General features: G+C 35.2%; 2 protein-coding genes across 3 annotated transcripts in view; one reads left to right on the plus strand and one right to left on the minus strand.

The window, feature by feature from the left end:
- The first annotated feature begins 39 nt into the window (after positions 1-39).
- On the plus strand, positions 40-914 carry LOC114350417 (succinate dehydrogenase assembly factor 2-B, mitochondrial). Its single transcript, XM_028301219.1, has 3 exons — positions 40-190; positions 267-412; positions 503-914. Exons 1-3 carry the CDS (start codon positions 173-175, stop codon positions 771-773), a joined length of 435 nt encoding a protein of 144 aa, XP_028157020.1. The 5' UTR covers positions 40-172; the 3' UTR covers positions 774-914.
- Positions 915-13,205: 12,291 nt separating this feature from the next.
- The window catches only part of LOC114350435 (uncharacterized), a 29,526-nt gene continuing 22,462 nt past the window's right edge, over positions 13,206-20,269 (minus strand). For both annotated transcript variants that reach the window (XM_028301247.1, XM_028301246.1), the window contains exons 5-6: positions 14,850-15,002; positions 13,206-13,983 (exon numbers count right to left, since the gene is read on the minus strand). In XM_028301247.1, coding sequence (XP_028157048.1) covers positions 13,899-13,983; positions 14,850-15,002 — 238 coding nt within the window. In that variant the 3' untranslated portion in view covers positions 13,206-13,898. The remainder of the gene's footprint in view (positions 13,984-14,849; positions 15,003-20,269) is intronic.

Below are 20,269 nucleotides of genomic sequence, written 5' to 3' on the forward strand. Positions count from 1 at the left end.
AAATATTTGAAAAAGAAACAAACGTCAATGTCAATGTCATGTCATAATTGTCAAAAATCTCGATTTTCCTGTTTCCTTCGATGAAATTTTTCGCGATTTCTGCAAAACAAAAATAACTCGTAATACGACTTGTAGGAGTTGTAGTAAGTAAAGGAAAGGACTTATATTCATCATGTATCGTCTACGAACGGTATGTATTTCACAAATTAGTAAAATGATTTTTGTTTCTTAACGATTCTTAAACAGTATGCCTCCGCTATTTTCAGGTGTTGAATGTTTTGCAAAAAGTACAATCAGCACCCAACGCTGTGCGTATGAGCAGTGCTTCAAACACAACGATGGATACGACGTACATGGAAATTCCTGTTTACGACATCAACAAGCCACAAACTTTACAAAAACGCAAGGCAAGGTTTGTATGTTGCGGAAAACTTGCACGCTGCTTTGACGTTACCTCGACAAGAGTTAGATACATTTTTAACAAATTCAATATTTATTTCAGACTTCATTATCAATCTCGCAAAAGAGGAATGCTTGAAAATGATCTTCTACTGAGTACATTTGCAAAGAAATTCCTGGATGGATTTAATGAAGAGCAGACTATGATGTATGATCGCTTAATCAATTCTCCCAGCAACGACTGGGACATATTCCACTGGATTGTAGAAAAGAAACCAACTCCAAGTGAATTTGATAATGAAATAATGGATTTGCTCAAGAAGCATGCTAAGAATGAAAACCGGGAGTCATTGAGACAGCCTAATCTACACTAAACCAAAATGTTACATACATCATCTTAATAGTTTTAATAGTTGTTGAATTTTTTGATAAGTAGGTAGTTGAATGGTATTAATTTCAGTATTGTAGTTTTAACAATGATAAATAATGAATATTAATTGTATTTAACAGCATTTCTAGAAAAAAATATAAATTTTGCAGTTGGACAACATGTTTAAGTGTCTTTTCAATAATTGAAATTATTATTATATGAAACATGTTATATTATTATATTTTAATATATCATAATAATATGTATTACTTACTTTAAGTATTGCCATCATATTTTTTCACAATGATATGTTACATAGCATCTAACACATTTAGGAAATAAATTACATATTGTTTTACCTAAAGACTGTTTATGTTTTCTTAATTACTGTTCTTTTCTAAGGAGTTGAATTTTGAACTGGAGTAATAAAATATGTCTCACCTAGATCAAAGTAAATTAGTTATGAGTTGATTTGTCTCACTCAATATTTTTCTTTGAATATGTATTATAATAAATAATTATAAGTAATATTATCAATAGAATTATGTATTAAAATTAGCTAAGATAACATCTTATAATATTTAGAGCCAAAAAACTATTTTTATATTTTTTTGTATGTTTGTTACAATTTAAAAGAATATAGGAGGATAAAACATATGATTTGTGCTTGCATAAGTTAATAATAATGTCTAAGGTTTTGGACTATGAAGAATTAATCATAGAATGACTGATAACACTGGGGAACAGTCATTTTGCGGCATGGTAGTTTAGAGTCAATTCTGTATGCGACTAGTGTGCTGAATACTAGAACATTATTAGATTTGTCAAATTGACTCTAGATCTTGAGATAAATGCTATTAACTATTTAAATGAAAAAAAAAAACTAAATAAAAATACCAATCTGTATTAAAAAATTACACTAAGATCCTATTTAAGAACAATATAAAAATTAAAATATAATTGCTTTACATCAAATAATAGAAAAAAATCTACAAAAGCTTTTTCTGTAAGCTTTTATGTTATGGTTTTGGTCAGGAAAATTCCATAATTATGTAAACAGTAATCAGCCATCATCTGGCGGTCCCATTGACCTTGGATATCTTTCTTCCACTATCCTGATGTTCTGGTGGAACCGTTCTGCTTATTCCTCACTAATCACCCAGATTATGTGAGAAACTGTCCAAATGGCTATTGTAAAAAAATGAATTAATACTCAAATAAGCTCCTTATGTGTGAAATTTTTAAAACAATTTAGCAACCAATTCTGAAAAGTCTGGTGCTCTATGCCTCCCCAAGTATTGTTTGACTACTAAAAGAAAGCTTAGCCATGCTTCAGATTAAATTTTTGTTATGTGGTTTACAAATACAGTGTCTTTTGTAAGAGTACGGATTTGCGGTCAATCGAATTTATTTTTTCCGTATTCAAACGGACGTTTCAGGATGTAAAAGACATTAATTTGGCTGACTTTTGATAATTTAAGTGATTAGAAAGCTCAGTTCATAACTTTGGCCTTCCAAATTGAAGTCCTTTACGTCCTGCTTGACTCCAGTATAGCAGTCTACATAAGACTTGCAGACGATATTGGACCCCCAATATTTATTCTTTTATGGAAGTTTTATACCAAAGTATGCTTGGTAGGTTTTTATCACTACCTCCGTGATCATTTTTCTTTGCCTTTGTAAGTTTACAAGCCAAATATTAACAAAAACTGTTGGGGTTGTAAACGCAAGGTTTTCATAACTCATACTTTTTGAGGCAAAAAGCTCTTTAAAAATTAATTTAAAAGACACAAACTGATAATTTCAAGGTCTAGTAGCTGATTACTAAATTGTTGTAACTAAATACATGAGTAGAAAATAAAACTAGATAAAACTTAGTGGGGTATAAGTAATCAAATTAATATAAGTTTAGGGAGGGTCGTTTAATTTTTTCATTGATTTCTTCAATAATATTTTTGCATATTTTGAGATTATGTCATCACAACGAAAAGTTGTATGGTTTTATTATGATAGCATCTTATTTATATTGTAAAGCGGCGCATTTGCATGGAGCGTCATTTCGAAGAAAGTTTCATACATACAGGGTGTTAGGTAAATGGGTATATGAGCCGACACTAGCCCATGTTAACATGGGCATACAACGTGTCCCAAAATTCAAGGATAAGCCGGCGCCGCAGGGTGGACCTAGTCATGACTGCTTTAGGAAAAATAAGAAAAAAAATCTATCTCAATTATTTTTTAAGTTACACAATAAATTATGAAATTCGTCGAAAATTGACACCCCTTATGATATTTTACATTACCACGACTACAATTTTTCAAATACTTAACTTTTTTTGTTTGTATCGGCAACTTAAGTAGTGCTGCTGTCCACCCCAATTCTTAAAACCCTCAGAATCCTTGCAGTTTTTACACAAAAGTTAATCAAAATATGATATTTCCTTAAAATTTTGAACGATTTTTACTTACACTCCACTTTGACTCGTCGTTTTGTAAAAAAACAGTATGAACACTACTGCGGCAAGTTTTTTATAAAGTTGACGCAACTATCCAAGATTCCGAAATGGTATAATACTCTAAGAAAACTAGTCGCAAAAAAGATATGCGTACCATTTTTACAAGCACTTCGCTTGTTAGTTAGTATGGGATAAATCTTGCAACTGAATTTAAAACCAGTTCTCCTTAACCAATTGAGCTGAAATTTGGTATACTTGTGTAAGTACGATGACAATGCAATATTATGGTACCATTGAGCTGGATGGAGTATGGAGGTGGCCATAAGAACTCTTAACGAAACGGCGGAATTACATCTAGTTTGGGTTCGTTGGACTTGTCTTTTCGAGCACTTTAGTGCTAGATGATGTTCAGGGTCCTGATGATGAAGTCAAGAGGTGGCAGGAGCTGGCCATAGGAACTCCTAAACGAAACGGCGGAAGCTTATCGAGTTTGGGTTCGTTGGATTTGTGTTTTCGAGCACTTTAGTGCTAGATGATGTCCAGGGTCCTGATGATGAAGTCAATTATAATTTTCAAACGAAGTCAAGCTTGTTTTTAAATAAGTTTTTTTTATTACAACTTTATTTTAAGCTTTTTAGTTGTTTCTCAATCTCATGGCCTAAGTGCTCGGGAAGACAAATCCAACGAACCCAAACTCGATAAGCTTCCGCCGTTTCGTTTAGGAGTTCCTATGGCCAGCTCCTGCCACCTCTTGACTTCATCATCAGGACCCTGAACATCATCTAGCACTAAAGTGCTCGAAAAGACAAGTCCAACGAACCCAAACTAGATGTAATTTCGCCGTTTCGTTAAGAGTTCTTATGGCCACCTCCATACTCCATCCAGCTCAATGGTACCATAATATTGCATTGTCATCGTACTTACACAAGTATACCAAATTTCAGCTCAATTGGTTAAGGAGAACTGGTTTTAAATTCAGTTGCAAGATTTATCCCATACTAACTAACAAGCGAAGTGCTTGTAAAAATGGTACGCATATCTTTTTGCGACTAGTTTTCATAGTGTATTATACCATTTTGGAATCTTGGATAGTTGCGTCAACTTTATAAAAAACTTGCCGCAGTAGTGTTCATACTGTTTTTTTACAAAAAGACGAGTCAAAGTGGAGTGTAAGTAAAAATCGTACAAAATTTTAAGGAAATATCATATTTTGATTAACTTTTGTGTAAAAACTGCAAGGATTCTGAGGGTTTTAAGAATTGGGGTGGACAGCAGCACTACTTAAGTTGCCGATACAAACAAAAAAACGGAAGTATTCGAAAAATTGTAGTCGTGGTAATGTAAAATATCATAAGGGGTGTCAATTTTCGACGAATTTCATAATTTATTGTGTAACTTAAAAAATAATTGAGATAGATTTTTTTTCTTATTTTTCCTAAAGCAGTCATGACTAGGTCCACCCTGCGGCGCCGGCTTATCCTTGAATTTTGGGACACGTTGTATAAATGGTATGGTGAAGTCAGAAAATTGATATCTTCATTTTAATTATTTTAATTTTCATACAAATCGGATGTTATAAAATTTATTTTGTATGAAAATTTAAAAAAATAAAATGATGATATCAAATTTCTGACTTCACCATACCATTTATATGCCCATGTTAGCATGGGCTAGTGTCGGCTCATATACCCATTTACCTAACACCCTGTATAATGCTATGAGATACGCAGTTCTCGCCTGTTTGTTACCGTTTGTTGACGCTTACTTTATCTACATGAATTCAGAGTGAATGTGCACAAATCAACAGTCATTTTACTGTTAGGTACATCAATCGTTTTGAACTAGGCATTTTTAACTTAATCTTATAATTAAAAAAATATTTATTATGAAGGACTTCCAAAAGTACTTTAATTTTAAAATACTCAGATTTCGAAAAAGTTAAAGACATTGCCCCAGTACAATGTCTATAACATGCTAAAGCATGCATTATAATTTTCAAAAGTATTGAATACATGGCACGTCGTTAAGGCATGGGCCATGGGCTCATCAAATCTAACACCACCAGGGTGACCCCAGTTGTAATTCACACGATAGATGTTACCTTATTGAATCATTAAGGCGATTAGAGTCCTCAATGACCTTGGGCGTTTGACCTTCACGCCGCGAGCAACACCCGCGTACCCCGCACCAAAAACTCCGATTTGACACCGATCAAAAATACACGGGCATAGGTAGATACAGAATAGAAGCTCTTTCTTCATACATTACACTGCCTATTATTTTAAACTTAAATTGATGAACCTTGATGTCGGTGTCATTTNTTTCATAATTTATTGTGTAACTTAAAAAATAATTGAGATAGATTTTTTTTCTTATTTTTCCTAAAGTAGTCATGACTATGTCCATCCTGCGGCGCCGGCTTATCCTTGAATTTTGGGACACGTTGTATATAGATATAGATTATACACTATCTTTTGCCCTCGGCTTAAACCAGCGTGAAATTACGTTTGATCAGATCGTCATAAAATGTTATATGTTATTCTGGGTACGGTCTTCTTGATCGTGTAAAAGCGCTTTATAAAAGCTTATTTGCAGCTTTAAAACTTAGTCATTATAATCAAGTCATTTTGGGGGGAAATGGAGAATTTGCCCTACATACCCCAACTGACTGGCCTGATGTTCGCAATCTTGCCCCTTAGTAGCCTTTTACAACATCCACAGAAGATTAGAAGTGGTTTTCTTCTGTGCCGAAACCACGTGGCTTAAAACTTTGGTCGTATGTTGTAAATCGTCCTTCCAAAGTGTACACAACGAAGGGTCCTCAACACGGTGCGTAGCGGATATTTGCCATCGAGTAATTCGGATCGAAATTGCTAAAGAGTGCTCTGGGTTGATACAACGTGGATTGAACTTGAGGTAGAATAATTTTGTGGAATAATACCTAGTGCTCGAGGGTTTTATCTGCCCGAATTTGTGGTTGCGAGGGCTCTTGTATTGTTATAAATTACTGAATTAAATAGTTTATTCGATACAAAATTCAGAAGCTTTCTGAATGGTGTTATGAATGAAGAATTTCTGAAGAAAGCATTGTTGTTACATTTTGCAGACATTATTCTTTAGGTTTTTATTTTTAGCATACTCAGCGCTGATGTTCAGCCTTTCAAAACATTGGAGATCCACTTGAAAATTAAAATAAAAGTGCTTGTTTTGTAAATATTTTGTTGCGCCCTTACTAGACTCTTCATTGTGTCTTGATATTTTATGTATAAATACAAGCAATTAATAATATAATAATAAAGATTTAGTGGACGTCCTGTGGCTGAAATGATGATGATGATGATGAATAAAGATTTCGTTTCTTAGGCGCATCTCAAACTAAATGAAAAATAACTTGAAAAAATCGACCTGCCTAAGGTGGAAATCGAACCCAAAAATGTTAGTATTTCACAAAGTCCGGTCCAGGTGCATCCTGCGACCAGTCACTAGGTTGACTGTCCACCAAGTGGGATATAGTGTAGTAATACTTAGTAATCAAGCCGCAAACTCTTCCAGGAAGCGCAGCAGTTCCCGCAAGAACCGCACGCGCGCCCGCTCTCCGCTTGAGACCGAGACGCCGCCGCCCGCGCCGCCAGCTACCGTCTCCGCTGCCAGCACGCCAAGGAAGCGGACCCGGCTCTCCGCTAGCGTCAAGGTATGGGACTATTACGACCTGTTGTTCCTCCTCAACAACTCGAACTAGAATGGTGCTCGCCCCGCAAGCGGACTCGGCTCTCCGCTAGCGTCAAGGTACGAGGCTTTTTCCATCTCGTTTCCACTGCAACTACTGTGTACGGGACTGTTCCCACCTCGTAGTTCTCCCTCAACTTCTGTGTAGCCAGAAGTTACAGCTTGACCGCTTATGAAGGTATAATCGCTCCTATTTAATTAGACATACCGATTTTTTAAAAGGTTTCCTCGAGTTTCCTCTCCAGACTAGCCCAGACAGCAAAATCTGAGACTACGCTTGCACAGATGTAATAATAAATGTTATGTGAGATAAATGGCCTGGAGAAGAGCCCATCAGCTGTCAGTACAGTAAATGTGCAGTTTGCTTTCATGTTTTTGTTACAAGAAAATTTCTACCTCTACAGCCTCTATTCTAAGAGTTATAAATAGCTTACCGCCCTAACCTTCATACCCTACTAAAAATAGATGTGTAACACAAGCTCCACACGTTTCCAGGTACGAGGCCTATTAGGCCGCGTGTGGGCGCGCGACTCCAAGTCCAAGTCGTGCGAGAACCTGCACGTGCTGTAACACGCGCCCGCCGACCCCGTCGCGTGCTTCCCCTTCTTCGACTGCGCTGTCAGCTACTCGTAGGCATCTGGTGTCAGACATCAGGCGTCAGACATCAGGCGTCAGGCACCAGGCGTCAGAAATCAGGTGTTAGCCATCAGGCGTCAGGCACCAGGCGTCAGAAATCAGGTGTCAGCCATCAGGCGTCAGGCACCAGGCATCAGACATCAGGTGTCAGCCATCAGGTGTTAAGCACTAGGCGTCTGATACCAGGCCAAACGCCATGCTTCAGATACTACGTAACAGATATCAGGTTCGCGGTGTCAGACACCATACTAATCATCAAGTATCAGACATCAGACACCAGGCCAGACACGAGGAACCAGACACCAGGCGTCAGATACCAAGCACCAGGCAACCATCTACTTTCTAAGAAGATACGCTAATAGCTTCTCTGCTATGCATTCATTACCTACTTGTTATCCTACACCGGCATTGCTTTCTGTTTTCAAATCTCGCATTTAATTTCGAAAATTTTATCGAAAATTATAGTAATCGATTAAATTACTTTATGATAACGTAATATCTCAGTTCGTAACAACATTCATGTTTAGTGGTCATAGAAATATTTTAAGCAATATTTTTTGTGAATGTCAAGCCAAAAATATTAAGTCCATAATATTTTTAAGCCAATTATATTTCTATAATAAGAAGGAACTTACTAAAAAATATATAAAATATCTACACTAAATATGAATATCATAACAGATTTTTTTAAACTAAAAAACTATTTAGAAGTAGTTGCTAGCAGCTTTCAAGAACTTATTTTGGCATTAATGTAATAGATAACTTCGATCAACAATATCAATAATAAGAAGGTAGATAATCATTTTATATCAAAGAATTTTAGACCCCATCATGACCTTGGATTTCATTTAAAAAAATCTAATAAAACACTAGTGGTGGTACAGTCAATATCAAAATACGTCTAACAGTTTTTTGCCATGAATAAGTTAGGGTTGGGTCAAATAATTACATAATTCAATGCACATCTGCTTTTCTATGCCTATACTTTCATTTGTAGTAGTAGAATAGCTTTCTGCTTTCAGCCAAAACCGGGGGAAATGACGGGTCGGCGAGAATAAAAAGTATGATAAAATAATAAATTATTTATACGATAAATTTATTTAGTCCCGAAATGTAACTGGGTTTATAAGTCAAATGTATTTTTTTTTATTGTAATGTTAGCTTGACAGCTTTTATTTATTAAAGTCAGCGCCATTTTTTGAAAATTGACGTACGATAGTATTTAACACTACACACGAATTTTAATTCACGTTTAAAAACAGTATTTAATTAAAATTATAAATAGTCATTTAAAACTATGCCAAATAAACTATGATTATTTGTATTGTAATGATTTTTGAGCATTGAAAATACTTTTATAATGTAATGTGCGTGAAAGACGTTTTCAAATGCGTTAAAATGGGAAATGTGTTATATGAAAATGAACGGTATTATTATTGTAATAGGATCGGCATGATTTTTGTAGGTGTAATTGCTTTTATAATAAGAACTTATATTATTACTATTGTATAACAAAAGGATACATTGTAACAAAATATATGTGATCCCTATGTGTCTCCTAAACCTACGTGTAAGTAGTTCTACATTTTATAAGACATATTAGTATTTTTATAATTTATTCATCCATTCATATTTACATAAGTAATCTCACAAAATGTAGCATTTCGTTATTGATTTCACAATTATTATAAGATAATAGCAGAAAAGTATTGTTTTGCGTGTGTTGGAATGATATTATTATTAATTATAGGTATATGATGTATATTACATGAATTGGACACTATAGTGATTGTATGATTCAGTATTGTATATTCGATTTAGTAAGATGATCTAACGTTTCTACGGTCTCAATATTATGCATTTACTTTTTTGTTATTCTAGAAACTATTGTTTGCACAAAAATATAGCACTATTTTATTTATCTTAAGTATACCATTCAGCAGTAGTATTTTAACGTCTTTACCAAGTTGCAACATAAAATTGACACTCCTTTAATAGTAAAGTCTTCAATGTACTTATATTCTTCTTCAAATTAAATTAATAAAACACCAATTGGGTCCACAGCTTCGACATTTGAGCGAAACGAATTAGATATTTATAGTAAGCTCATATTATTATTTTCATTTAAGTTTGTTTAAACAAAGATATATTAGTGCTGCAACTTATATAGATAGAACTTTGTATATTAGTATTCAAAAATGGACTTACTAAGCAACATTGCAAAAAAATATTGGAACTGTGTCAGAAAGATCCCTTTGAAGATAAATCAACAGGCTCGTAGCACTAAAGTAGAAGTGGGATAGAGCCAAGTAGCTTGCGAAATTATAATTAGAGTGTACGGGTATGGGCAGCTAATATAAAGAAAGGCAATTATCAGTGTGTAAGGTTAGTATGTACCTTATCTCGCAGGGCTCTTCAAAGCTATATTTTCGCAACACTATATACATACTTTAGCCATCATCAAATGCTTTTCACATCTATCCGTTCATTTGATTTATACAGATAATCTGCACATCTGCAATTTTATTAACATCACGAGCTATTTATTATCAAAAAATCAACAAACAGAAGAGTCCATTTAAAGTAGCCCTGCGAGGTAAAACATTAGTATGTATGTTTATATTAGCTAAAACAAGATGAGGCAAGAATAGTGAGAAGTGAGCTTGAAACAAAAAGGCAATATAAAAGGCAGGATTTGAAGTATGGAACAAAAATTGAGTCCATCCAATAATGAGATTGCCAAATACATAACAAAATTATATACAAACGAACCTTATATCTCAAAAGACGTAATGCGTAGATGTTTCTTTTGTTAAATCCCATAAAATGTTTCGTTATTTTGTAGGAATAATGCCTTTAGACGTAATATTGGTTTAAATGAAAATTATTTCAATTTCAGTGCCTCATATTTAGAGACGGAATATAATTATTTAATCCCTCCGAAAAAAACCTGTTTGCCTTATTTTATTAGTGTCATTGTTTTATATTGAAGCGATTGGATAGACGCTAGAACATATTATATAAATATAATTAGTGTTTACATTATTAGTATATTATATGAATTATTAGCTGATAAATAGGTGTATTTTATCTTCTCTATTTGATGTTAACATTAGATCATTATCGACGTTAGTGTATACGTTCGGGCAGTTTGGTTATTTGCTAACTACGAAGTAATATTTTCGCGAAAACTTGTTTATTCATTAATTTCAATTTAACCGTTTGAAAAAAAAATACAACACATTTTTTTTGAGTTTAAAAAATAAGAAAAAAATTGAAGAAATCATATAAGTTTGTTAGAAACTGTACATATAATGTTAATTATTTTTTCACTTCTCCGCTAAACTTGTTCGTATTTTTTTTTATTTATTGAAGTTTAATAATTCAAACTGCCTCCAACATTAATTGTATAAATCATACTTATATTATTATGTAAAACTTCGAATATTCCTTCGGAGAGCATTTAAGTATTTATTAAATCCCAGGGTCCAATATAAAACACCAATTTCACTTAGCCCTTGGACTATCCTGGAATACCTAGCCCTAGCCTTCTATCAGCAGTAGACCTTAGTTGGTTAATCATTTATGAAGGTATATTAAAAAAATATACATTGAAAAATATATAAGTGGCTTGATAAGAAAAATATAAATAAAAAGGTTATGCAAACACCATCAGCCGTTAAAGAACTTATTGAAATTATGTATATTTACTTTTTATACGATATATAAATAATAATCAATCATACACATTAAAAAATACTTTTATATACAGCTTAGTAGCAGCTCGACGTGAATGCGATGCCACGTTTCTATACAAATCGACAGCTGTAAAGGAGTGTCCGTCTATAGTAAAATAGCTCAGCGTGACTATTAAATGATATAGTAAACGTCTCGTCACGTTGACGTCGCGCTGCAGTCACGCCAGCTCTGGCAGAGGCTTGAATGTATATTTTGCAACTATTCATGCACATTTTAGTCAAATTAGTTTTTTTTTTAAACGAAACAAACAGAAATCTAGTGAGAAATGTAGATATTTCAGGGATGAGACAATAAAATGTTTGAAAAAATAAGAAGGTTCATAATAATAGCCACATAAAGTCATGCCTTAGCTTCACGAATCAGCTGCTATTTGTAGCAAAATTTATCTGCCTAGGAAAGAACAGAAAATCACATTTTTCCATGAAATACTCTCAGAATATTGTTTGAACGAAAAATGCATAATAAGATTAAATAAAAGGAATTTGCAGTATATCTTCAGTATAACTAAATCTACTGCTGTTTCCTCCCCTCCCCTTGCATGCTTTACCAAAGTGTTCATACAAGACTTGGGCGGTAGAATCAGCCAGTCATGTTCCACTTCATTATTATAATAATTGCAGGTCCCCAAGTCTGAACCTAACATAAGTTCACGCCTAATTATAATCCCTTTGGACCATGTTAAGCAATATATCTATATATTTGATAGGGCCATAGATTTCATAGAATTTAGTAGGCGTAGCTTACCGTAGAATTTTATATTTATCATAACTAACCATCAGTGAAACGATATTGCAAGGAATCGCAAAGATATGGTGTGTCCATTCGAATCATCATCATTATTGGTGTGATTTTATGAAATAAGAATTTTCTGAAGATTTTATGTGTTATTAAATTAGATTGACTTGTAGTATTGTAAAATTGTAATCAACTGTGCAAAACAAGACCCATATTATACTGTTTATAATAATAATGAATTTACATCGAAAAGTATCGGCAACAGCTCAATATAATTCTACAACATTATAAGCTACATTGTAGTATAGCATTGTAGATGAATTCACATTAAATTTATGTTCATGTGCCATAAATATGACGTAAAAAAGATGGTTCATGAACAGCCGTGAACATGTTTTTGAAACTGTACACATTTTGAACGTAATATTACAGTAACCCTGTCACTCGGCTTGTCCTGTCTAATCGCATTCAAGCATCTTCATATTAATATTATAATAGTCAAATCATATTTATATCTGCCAACTGACTGTGTCCATCGGAATATCATTTTGAATATTATACTAATATTGACATATCTATTATACACAATTTTTCTGAAAAATTTTTGCGCACAGTAAATAAAAAATATCAATGAAATTATAAAACAGCGTAGATCGTCTGGATATCCAGGTAATTTGGTTCAATTTAGTTTTTGTATTAGAATTTATTTTCAATGTGTACCATAATGGTAAATAATGATAGTTTATTTGTTGTTAAATGTGACATTTCGAAATATATTCTGATGTTTTCTTATAAAAGAAATAAATTAATTAATATTGTTGTTTTATTTCGTAGTTCACCCACAGTTTGAACGTAGATAGTCCTGTTGAAATAAAAATATTCATAGTTAAGTAACAAAATATTGCTTTATTTCAATAAAATCTTATGGAAAAATAATTTTATGTAAAATCCTAACTATGTAAAATATAATTTATCTTTTTAATGGTGTATGGTAACTTTGTTGTTTAGAAGTAAATATTATGTACCTACAATAAAATATATGATACCTTTGAGTATTTATAGAACACCTCAAAATAATCTGGAATTTTAAGTTCAAAACGAAAATGACTACGTTTTTCCTTCCAATTTCTTTTCCAATTATATAAAATAATTTAACACGAATCGAAAAGTTTATGGTCAAAAATATTTTCGTTGGTTTAGTAAGAACTAATCAAAATAGTAGAAAAATATATGAACGTATCATATTAATTGATACTGCAATTTAAATATTACGTAACTATTTAGAACAACGGTTCTGAAAAAATATACACGAACACTGTAAAAATATTTCAGCAACTTCAACTACTCGTCATAAATATGACGAATACGTATAATTTGATAAATAAATCACAAAATGATAAGCGTTATGAACGCGATTGTACTTTCACAATTACCTGTCTGCCAATAGATGTCGCCAGTGTCTTCACACTTGAAAGTCACAGCAAATATTTAAAAAAATCTCCATGGAACATTTAAGCAGGTTTTTCTCTCTTTGTTCGGTGTAGAGCAGATTCAGTATTGGAGAGATTCGTAATTCAGCGGATAGGCTATTAGATTTTGTAAGTTTATTATCATTTAGCTTTAATATAATCTCGATATCTGTCCTGCACTGAACAAAGGGTTGATATTTTATTCTTTTTACGTCACAGAATATTCTTCACAGAAGATTCTTGCGCTGCAACGATTACCTTAGTCGGTTCTTTGTAGAACAAAATAAAAAAGTAAGGTATGTACAAAAAACACCAATTTAGCCTCGAATGTGAGGTAAATGGCGCCACTCAGAAGGTCTCGTTGTCGAACCACTGCCACATCTTCGGCTTGGTGTAGTCCAGCTGATACTCCTCGCATTTCTGACCTGTTATCCTGAAATACATGAAATTTCTATGAGTTTGATACACTTTTGGAGTAAAGCGAGAAACTACTATAATTTTCATTAGTGGGATTTGAAAGATTACGAGCTCAAGGGTAGAGTTGGAGGTCCCAGGTTCAATTCCCCTAGGTGCAACATACATATAAATTGAATCGACTTAGTAGCTTTTTGGTAGCTCAGGTACAAGACATGTCAGACTCCCAAGGCTCTTCATTTAGCTGACCATCCATCATCATCATTATCATCCAGGACATCTAATCTTCATCGCAGGAGGACGGCCCTCTCTAATTTACCAAAGACCAAAGGAGTTTGCATACAAGCACCATACTGGCTGATGACTGACACCAATGTTTGCGTGTTCAGAGTGTGTTCCTAGGCTTCTAATTTCTAAAGCCTGGTCCGTGAGCACGTAGAATTTTGTCCAATGACCCCAAGCTACCCATCCTTATCGCTCGCGCGTAATTATATTGCTGTCGCGACTGTGCGACCGGCGCCCGCAGTGAGTGTGCGAGCGCGATAGCAACATAATTACGCGCGAGCGATAAGGATGGGTAGCTTGGGATCATTGGACAAAATTCTACGTGCTTACGGACCAGGCTTTAGCTATTGTCTGTGACTCCTAATCTTCTTGTGTGTATGGATCAACACGGGTAAATCAGGCGACTTTGAAGATATACTGGGATTAATTACTTTACAATAAAGCGTTTACAATGTTTCAGTTGAAGATTGAAATGAGAATGAAGTCACACCGCACTTCGATTGAGCGAGACGGTGCCGTATTGCGGCGCCGCACCGCACCTTGTGGCTTCTCACTGAGGTCTTTCTAATAGTGTAATAGGGAAGATGTCCGATGTCTCACCTGGTCCTCCTCACGCACTTGACGATAGGATGCGCCTTCCTGAAGCACTGCGGGCCCAGCACGTTGAAGTACGTCAGGCCGATCTGCGCCGACACCAGCGAGTTGGTGCGCCGCAGACACTCGCGGAACTGCATGTCGCAGCTGCAGTGCGACCTGCAAGAAGATTGGTGGCTTGAGAATATGGGGAGACCTAATTTGAAAATTATAAATAACTTGAAAAATCGAACTGCCTAAGGCGGGAATTGAGCCCACGACCTTCCGCATGCCGGGCGACTGCTCTTCTAACTGAGCTACTTAGACACTGGATGAACCTGTCGAAATTTTCAAGTGTAATACGCTGTTACGGTCAGCGTTTTTTTCATCAATGTTGGGTATACCTACCCTTAAACAGCTGGAAGAGCAGTCGCCCGGCAAGCGGAAGGTCATGAGTTCAATTTCCGCCTTAGGCAGTTCGATTTATTTAAGTTATTTATAATTTTCAAATTGGTTTGAGATGCGACTCTTAACGCTAAAAATTAAATAACTATGGGGAGACCTGTGAGGAACCAATAATAAGGTGATCTCTGTGGCGTTTGATGTAGGTGGTACTATTCATATAGGAAGCTTGAAGTCTTGAACAGCATGTGCAACTGGATTTTGGATTAAGAACAACGAGCAACAACGACATTTGTGGAGCAACAATCAAGCATTTTTTGCACTGAATGTATAACTGCTTGTCGCAAATGTAGTGTGACCTGCATGCATCCGATTTTGTTACTTGAAGACACATGGGTTGATCAGTGGCACGTTTGAGGAACATGATATAGGGTTTGTAGCTTAACCATACGTGTATGAATGTTTGAGAAGCCTGAAATGGCTTGAGGAAAGGAAGAAGTGTTTTGAGGGACGTTTGAGGAGCTACTAACATAACAAAAGGGACATGAGTTGTGAACTTTGCGCAGTAAATGCTTTAACAAAGCTTAAAGCAACTCGTATTCGGAAGAGCCTGGATGCGGGCAGCGCAGGACCATGCATTGTGAAAAACATTGAAGGCCTTTGTCCAGCATTTGACGTCATTTGGCTGAAACGAATGAACGAATTCGTATAAGGGCGGATTAAGCATGTGATTCTTATGTCTCATAAATAAGCCACAACGTTAATTAAATCCTGTCATTTCCCGATAAAATTGTTTTCAGTTCGTCAGTGACATTTCTTTCCCGCTATACTAATCATGCGCCTTATAATAAATTATAGGGCACAATAATCCAGTGATAGACATTTGATACGCGCAGCAACGTCCACTGCAAGTCTGCAACACGCTGACCTGTATCCCAGGAATCAATATCCAGTCAAACCAGTAAGAAGTTCAAATCTTCTCAAGCATCGTGTACAGTGGGCTCGTGTTGTTTGACGTATTTCCCTAATAGAAAGAAATAGTTGTATCGAATCATTTGAAATCATTCGTAGATACACTCTGTATTAATTTTAACTGTGGGAACTTTGCTGATTTCTGTCCTATTTTTTGTGTGATTATTTGTCTGTACCTATATCAAAATTGTTTGTTTCCCTAATATAAATAAATAAATACGAAGATATGGAGAAACAGTAAAAAGCAACAGGGGCATCTTATGAACAAATAACATGTGACGGAACACGGATTATAGAAATATCACGGATCATAATTTCTGCAGCAAGCTTCGCTGACATTTCGACGTGACAAATACACCCTCTACTCTAGAGAAACCTAAAAATGGTATGGTATGGGCTAAAAATGGTATGGGTTATATAGTACTTCTTATACAAACGATTTTGTAGTATCAGGTCATTATGTTTTAACCGCAGGAACACAACATGAGTCTCCTACTTACCAAGTAAAAAATTGGAGGATTTGAAAAATCCCTGATGTGATCTCGTCTGTACAATATGGATTGGTTCTGCTGCATCCAGGATCCGTTATGGCGTGCGCCCGCGCAGCGTTTACGCAACGGATTATCTAACATCGCAGGACAGTCTGGCTGCTAGTTAGCACATTTTAAACATAATATCTGTAATATGCAGCACAAGACTCTGTTGAAAGAATTGTATAATTAATAAAAACTGTATAATTGTTATGACATTAAATTATTTAAAATATACGAGTATTTAAAAGTTGTACAATTAATAAAAACTATATATCTAATTGTTATGACATTAATAATTTAAAATACACGAGTATTTAAATAATATTGAATGAATTGCTAAAAGCTAATTGTGAATTGGGTTTATGAAGAGATGAATTAGGAAATCGCCATATAAAATTGAAACTTTAAAGGCTAGATTAGTCCTGACTCTAAAAGCTAACCCTATCGAAATTACAATACCTGCAACCAAATTGATCGGTAAATAATTGGAACTACAGCTCCCTTCCAACCTCTAAACTCTCTTGGAGTTCACCAACAAATAGTTAATTGTATCTTCAGTCACTATTATCTAGACACCACCATGATGGCGGTACAAAAATAGCTGGGGATCTGTATGTATTGTTGCTGGCACCTATTGTTTTGTGTGAAATACCCAATTCTGATGGAGCCCTTAAGAATGGCAGTACCTACATTTATCCAAGTTTCGTAGTCAGGGGACGCTTATGCTTGGCTAGTAATTCTACGCAAACCGCGGCGTCCAAAATTGTTCAAATGATTACTAAACCTATTACATAGGACCGTTAATTCAAATTGCTAGGATCCATTCCCCGGCGACAACGAAACCGCTTCCTACCGGTCACCGGTTGGATAACACCGGTTCTTACCGGAGTTACAGCGTCGGAAGGGGAAATGTGATAATTCGCTGGATAAATGCATTGTAAATAATATAATTTTACATTTATAATGACTTTGGCATCATTGTAGCTAAAGTTGACGAAACTTATGACATTGAGCCCGATTCTTTTGCATTTAAATTAAAAGTAAAAGTGAGTATTGTTGACTTCTTGCAAAACGAGAAATTACAAAAAAGAATCCATCAAATGTATTGAATTCAACGTAAAACATTACATGTTAAATCGATAATTTGTAATTAAAACTTACACTATCTGGCACTGGGTTATAACCTCTGTTTTGACCCACACTCTTAGATTAATAAAACCTAGATGGATAGTCTTCATACAAACGCTTCGTCAAGAGTGAGGCAAAAATCTTATGTCATTAGTGTCAATTTTGTTGGGTAGTGTAGACAGTGAAGGCGATTTTCCCGAAAGTAGGGAAATTTTTAATACGTTTTTAATTATTTTATAATTAACAAAAACAAAACGCATCATGCACTTACTTATTTATTGAATTCAAAGTACCTACCTAATAACAATAAGATAAATCGACTTAAAAGTCTCGATTTCATAAAAAAGGAAGTGTATTTGTACGGCGAACAATTGGGAAATAAATTTCCTTGTTACTGGTATCATTCCCGTATTTAATTTTTGAAAGCCAAATTCAAGCAAAATACGCGTCGAATTGTAGTACTTACTTATGAAATGTAACACTGGTCACTTTCTTTCGTTTTTCTGATGTATTTTAGACACCCTTTCACAGCACAAACCGTTTTAATTAATTAAAATTCGTCGGACGTGTTTACCATTTTTTCACTTTGACAGTTCATGTGACGTTTACGGGTAAGCCGTGCCGGCTTCCTAAAAACTGCCTCACCTTTCGTGCACTGACTATCTATCTAGGCTTTATTAATCTAAGCCCACACTATAGTAGAAGAAACACAAATTGATCCACCAATGCACGCCACGCCTACCACTCGCTGCAACTGTTATGGCTCGGGTACACTATGCGGGAAATTAATCGAACAGCCACACCGAAGTATGGGTGAAGTACGGCGAAACGAACTGAAATACGTGTTTACACTATCTGTCTCGATCAATTTCGCGCATAGTGTACCTGCGCCATTAGGCAAATGAACCGATGCGTATCACAATGCTGCATTCCACGTTTTTTATCAGTTTCAACTCTATGACTTTCATCTTAGTGTCCATTGCGAACGCATATGAATTCTTGTATTCATCCGTTTCAATTTCTTAAGTCTGCTGACATGGAAGACAGACTGTCAACTTTCATCACCAAGAAATAAAGTCTATTACTAATTTTACGAATTCCAATCTGACTTGAAATCCAAGCCAAGAGAAAGTGATCTCTATGAGTAAGGAAATAAAGAGGTCTGTAGTAAATCAACTCGTGCGCACTTTGACACGCGTATTGCGGTCATTGCGGTTGCGTTTTTTCACGGTATTTTGCGGGTAGTCTTCGTTTTGTTTTACCACAAGAGCGGAAATCCAGATAAAAGATTAATCAATGTTGATAACGAAGGTTTTTTTTCAGTTGTCTTTCATTAAAAGAGTGATAAATTGGTTTGTTAACACCATGCAGCCGGGCTAGGATGCGCGCATATACTTTATTGACGTCAAAATGTATGGGCAAAATCGATAAAATGGCATGATAACCGCTTATCGCGGCGCACATCCTAGTTCTATGTGAGATATACTCCTAAGCCTTTAGTCTCATTAACCTAAATAGATGGTAGCTCATAAAGTAATACAAAAACAGTATATTGAACTGGTTTTTAAAGTGATTTAACCAAAATAGAGCTAAGAAACAGTCCCTCAACCTACATAGTCCTCTCAGACTCCAGTTACATTATAAATCCCGGGTTTAACTACGTAATTTTCCTGAAGAATGCCTACACAATATTTATCGACGAACCTGACCTACAGCTAGCTAGTACTATTATTTTAGATTTTCCACGATTTCTAAAACCTAGCCGAATCTCGCCGCTTGCGACACCTCCGGATATTTTCTCTCCGTGACACCGGTCGCGCAATATCTACTACAAACGTGACTGATAGTCGAGCCTTGATCGCAGGCTCGATTCCTGAGGGGGTCAGGAAACAGATCTTCAATTTAGAACATCTGTGCTAAGATTTGGTATAGTTATAATTTCATTTCTTATTACCCGACTGCGCCAGAAGGAGGGTTATTATATCTTATTCTTCTCCTGAATCAAATGTACCTACTACCTGCTTTTTCTATTTATTTATATTAACCGGCAGACAGTGGTGACTGAGTTTGTTGCGGCGCTTCTTCTCAGCACTTGCCAAATGTTGGTCTCGAAGCGCTGGTAGGGTAAAAAGATTATGAGACATGTAGAGGCTCCTTAAGAGCAAAATGACGATTTGTAAGAACTATTTATTAGTCTAAACAAATAAAGAAATTTTGACTTTGACTTTGACTTTATCACAATAAGTCCATACTGACAGAAAACCACAACCGATGTGTTTTCAGCACTAAACTTAAACCGTTAGTTAACTCTTTAACCGCTGGTCTACAAAGTCATATAAAGCTTTAAAACTGACCTCTACACCCAATTAATTAAATTGAACAATCTTTCAAATCAGATGTTTCTTGCACATC

Source organism: Ostrinia furnacalis, unplaced genomic scaffold (assembly GCF_004193835.3).
Source record: "Ostrinia furnacalis isolate ACB-3 unplaced genomic scaffold, ASM419383v2 OfSCF0890, whole genome shotgun sequence".
Taxonomy (NCBI): domain Eukaryota; kingdom Metazoa; phylum Arthropoda; class Insecta; order Lepidoptera; family Crambidae; genus Ostrinia; species Ostrinia furnacalis.

Bases quoted from the DNA above. Each gene is read 5' to 3' on its own strand.
- LOC114350417 (XM_028301219.1), top strand. The intron at 413-502 runs GTTTGTATGTTG...TATTTATTTCAG, and splicing joins TTACAAAAACGCAAGGCAAG to ACTTCATTATCAATCTCGCA.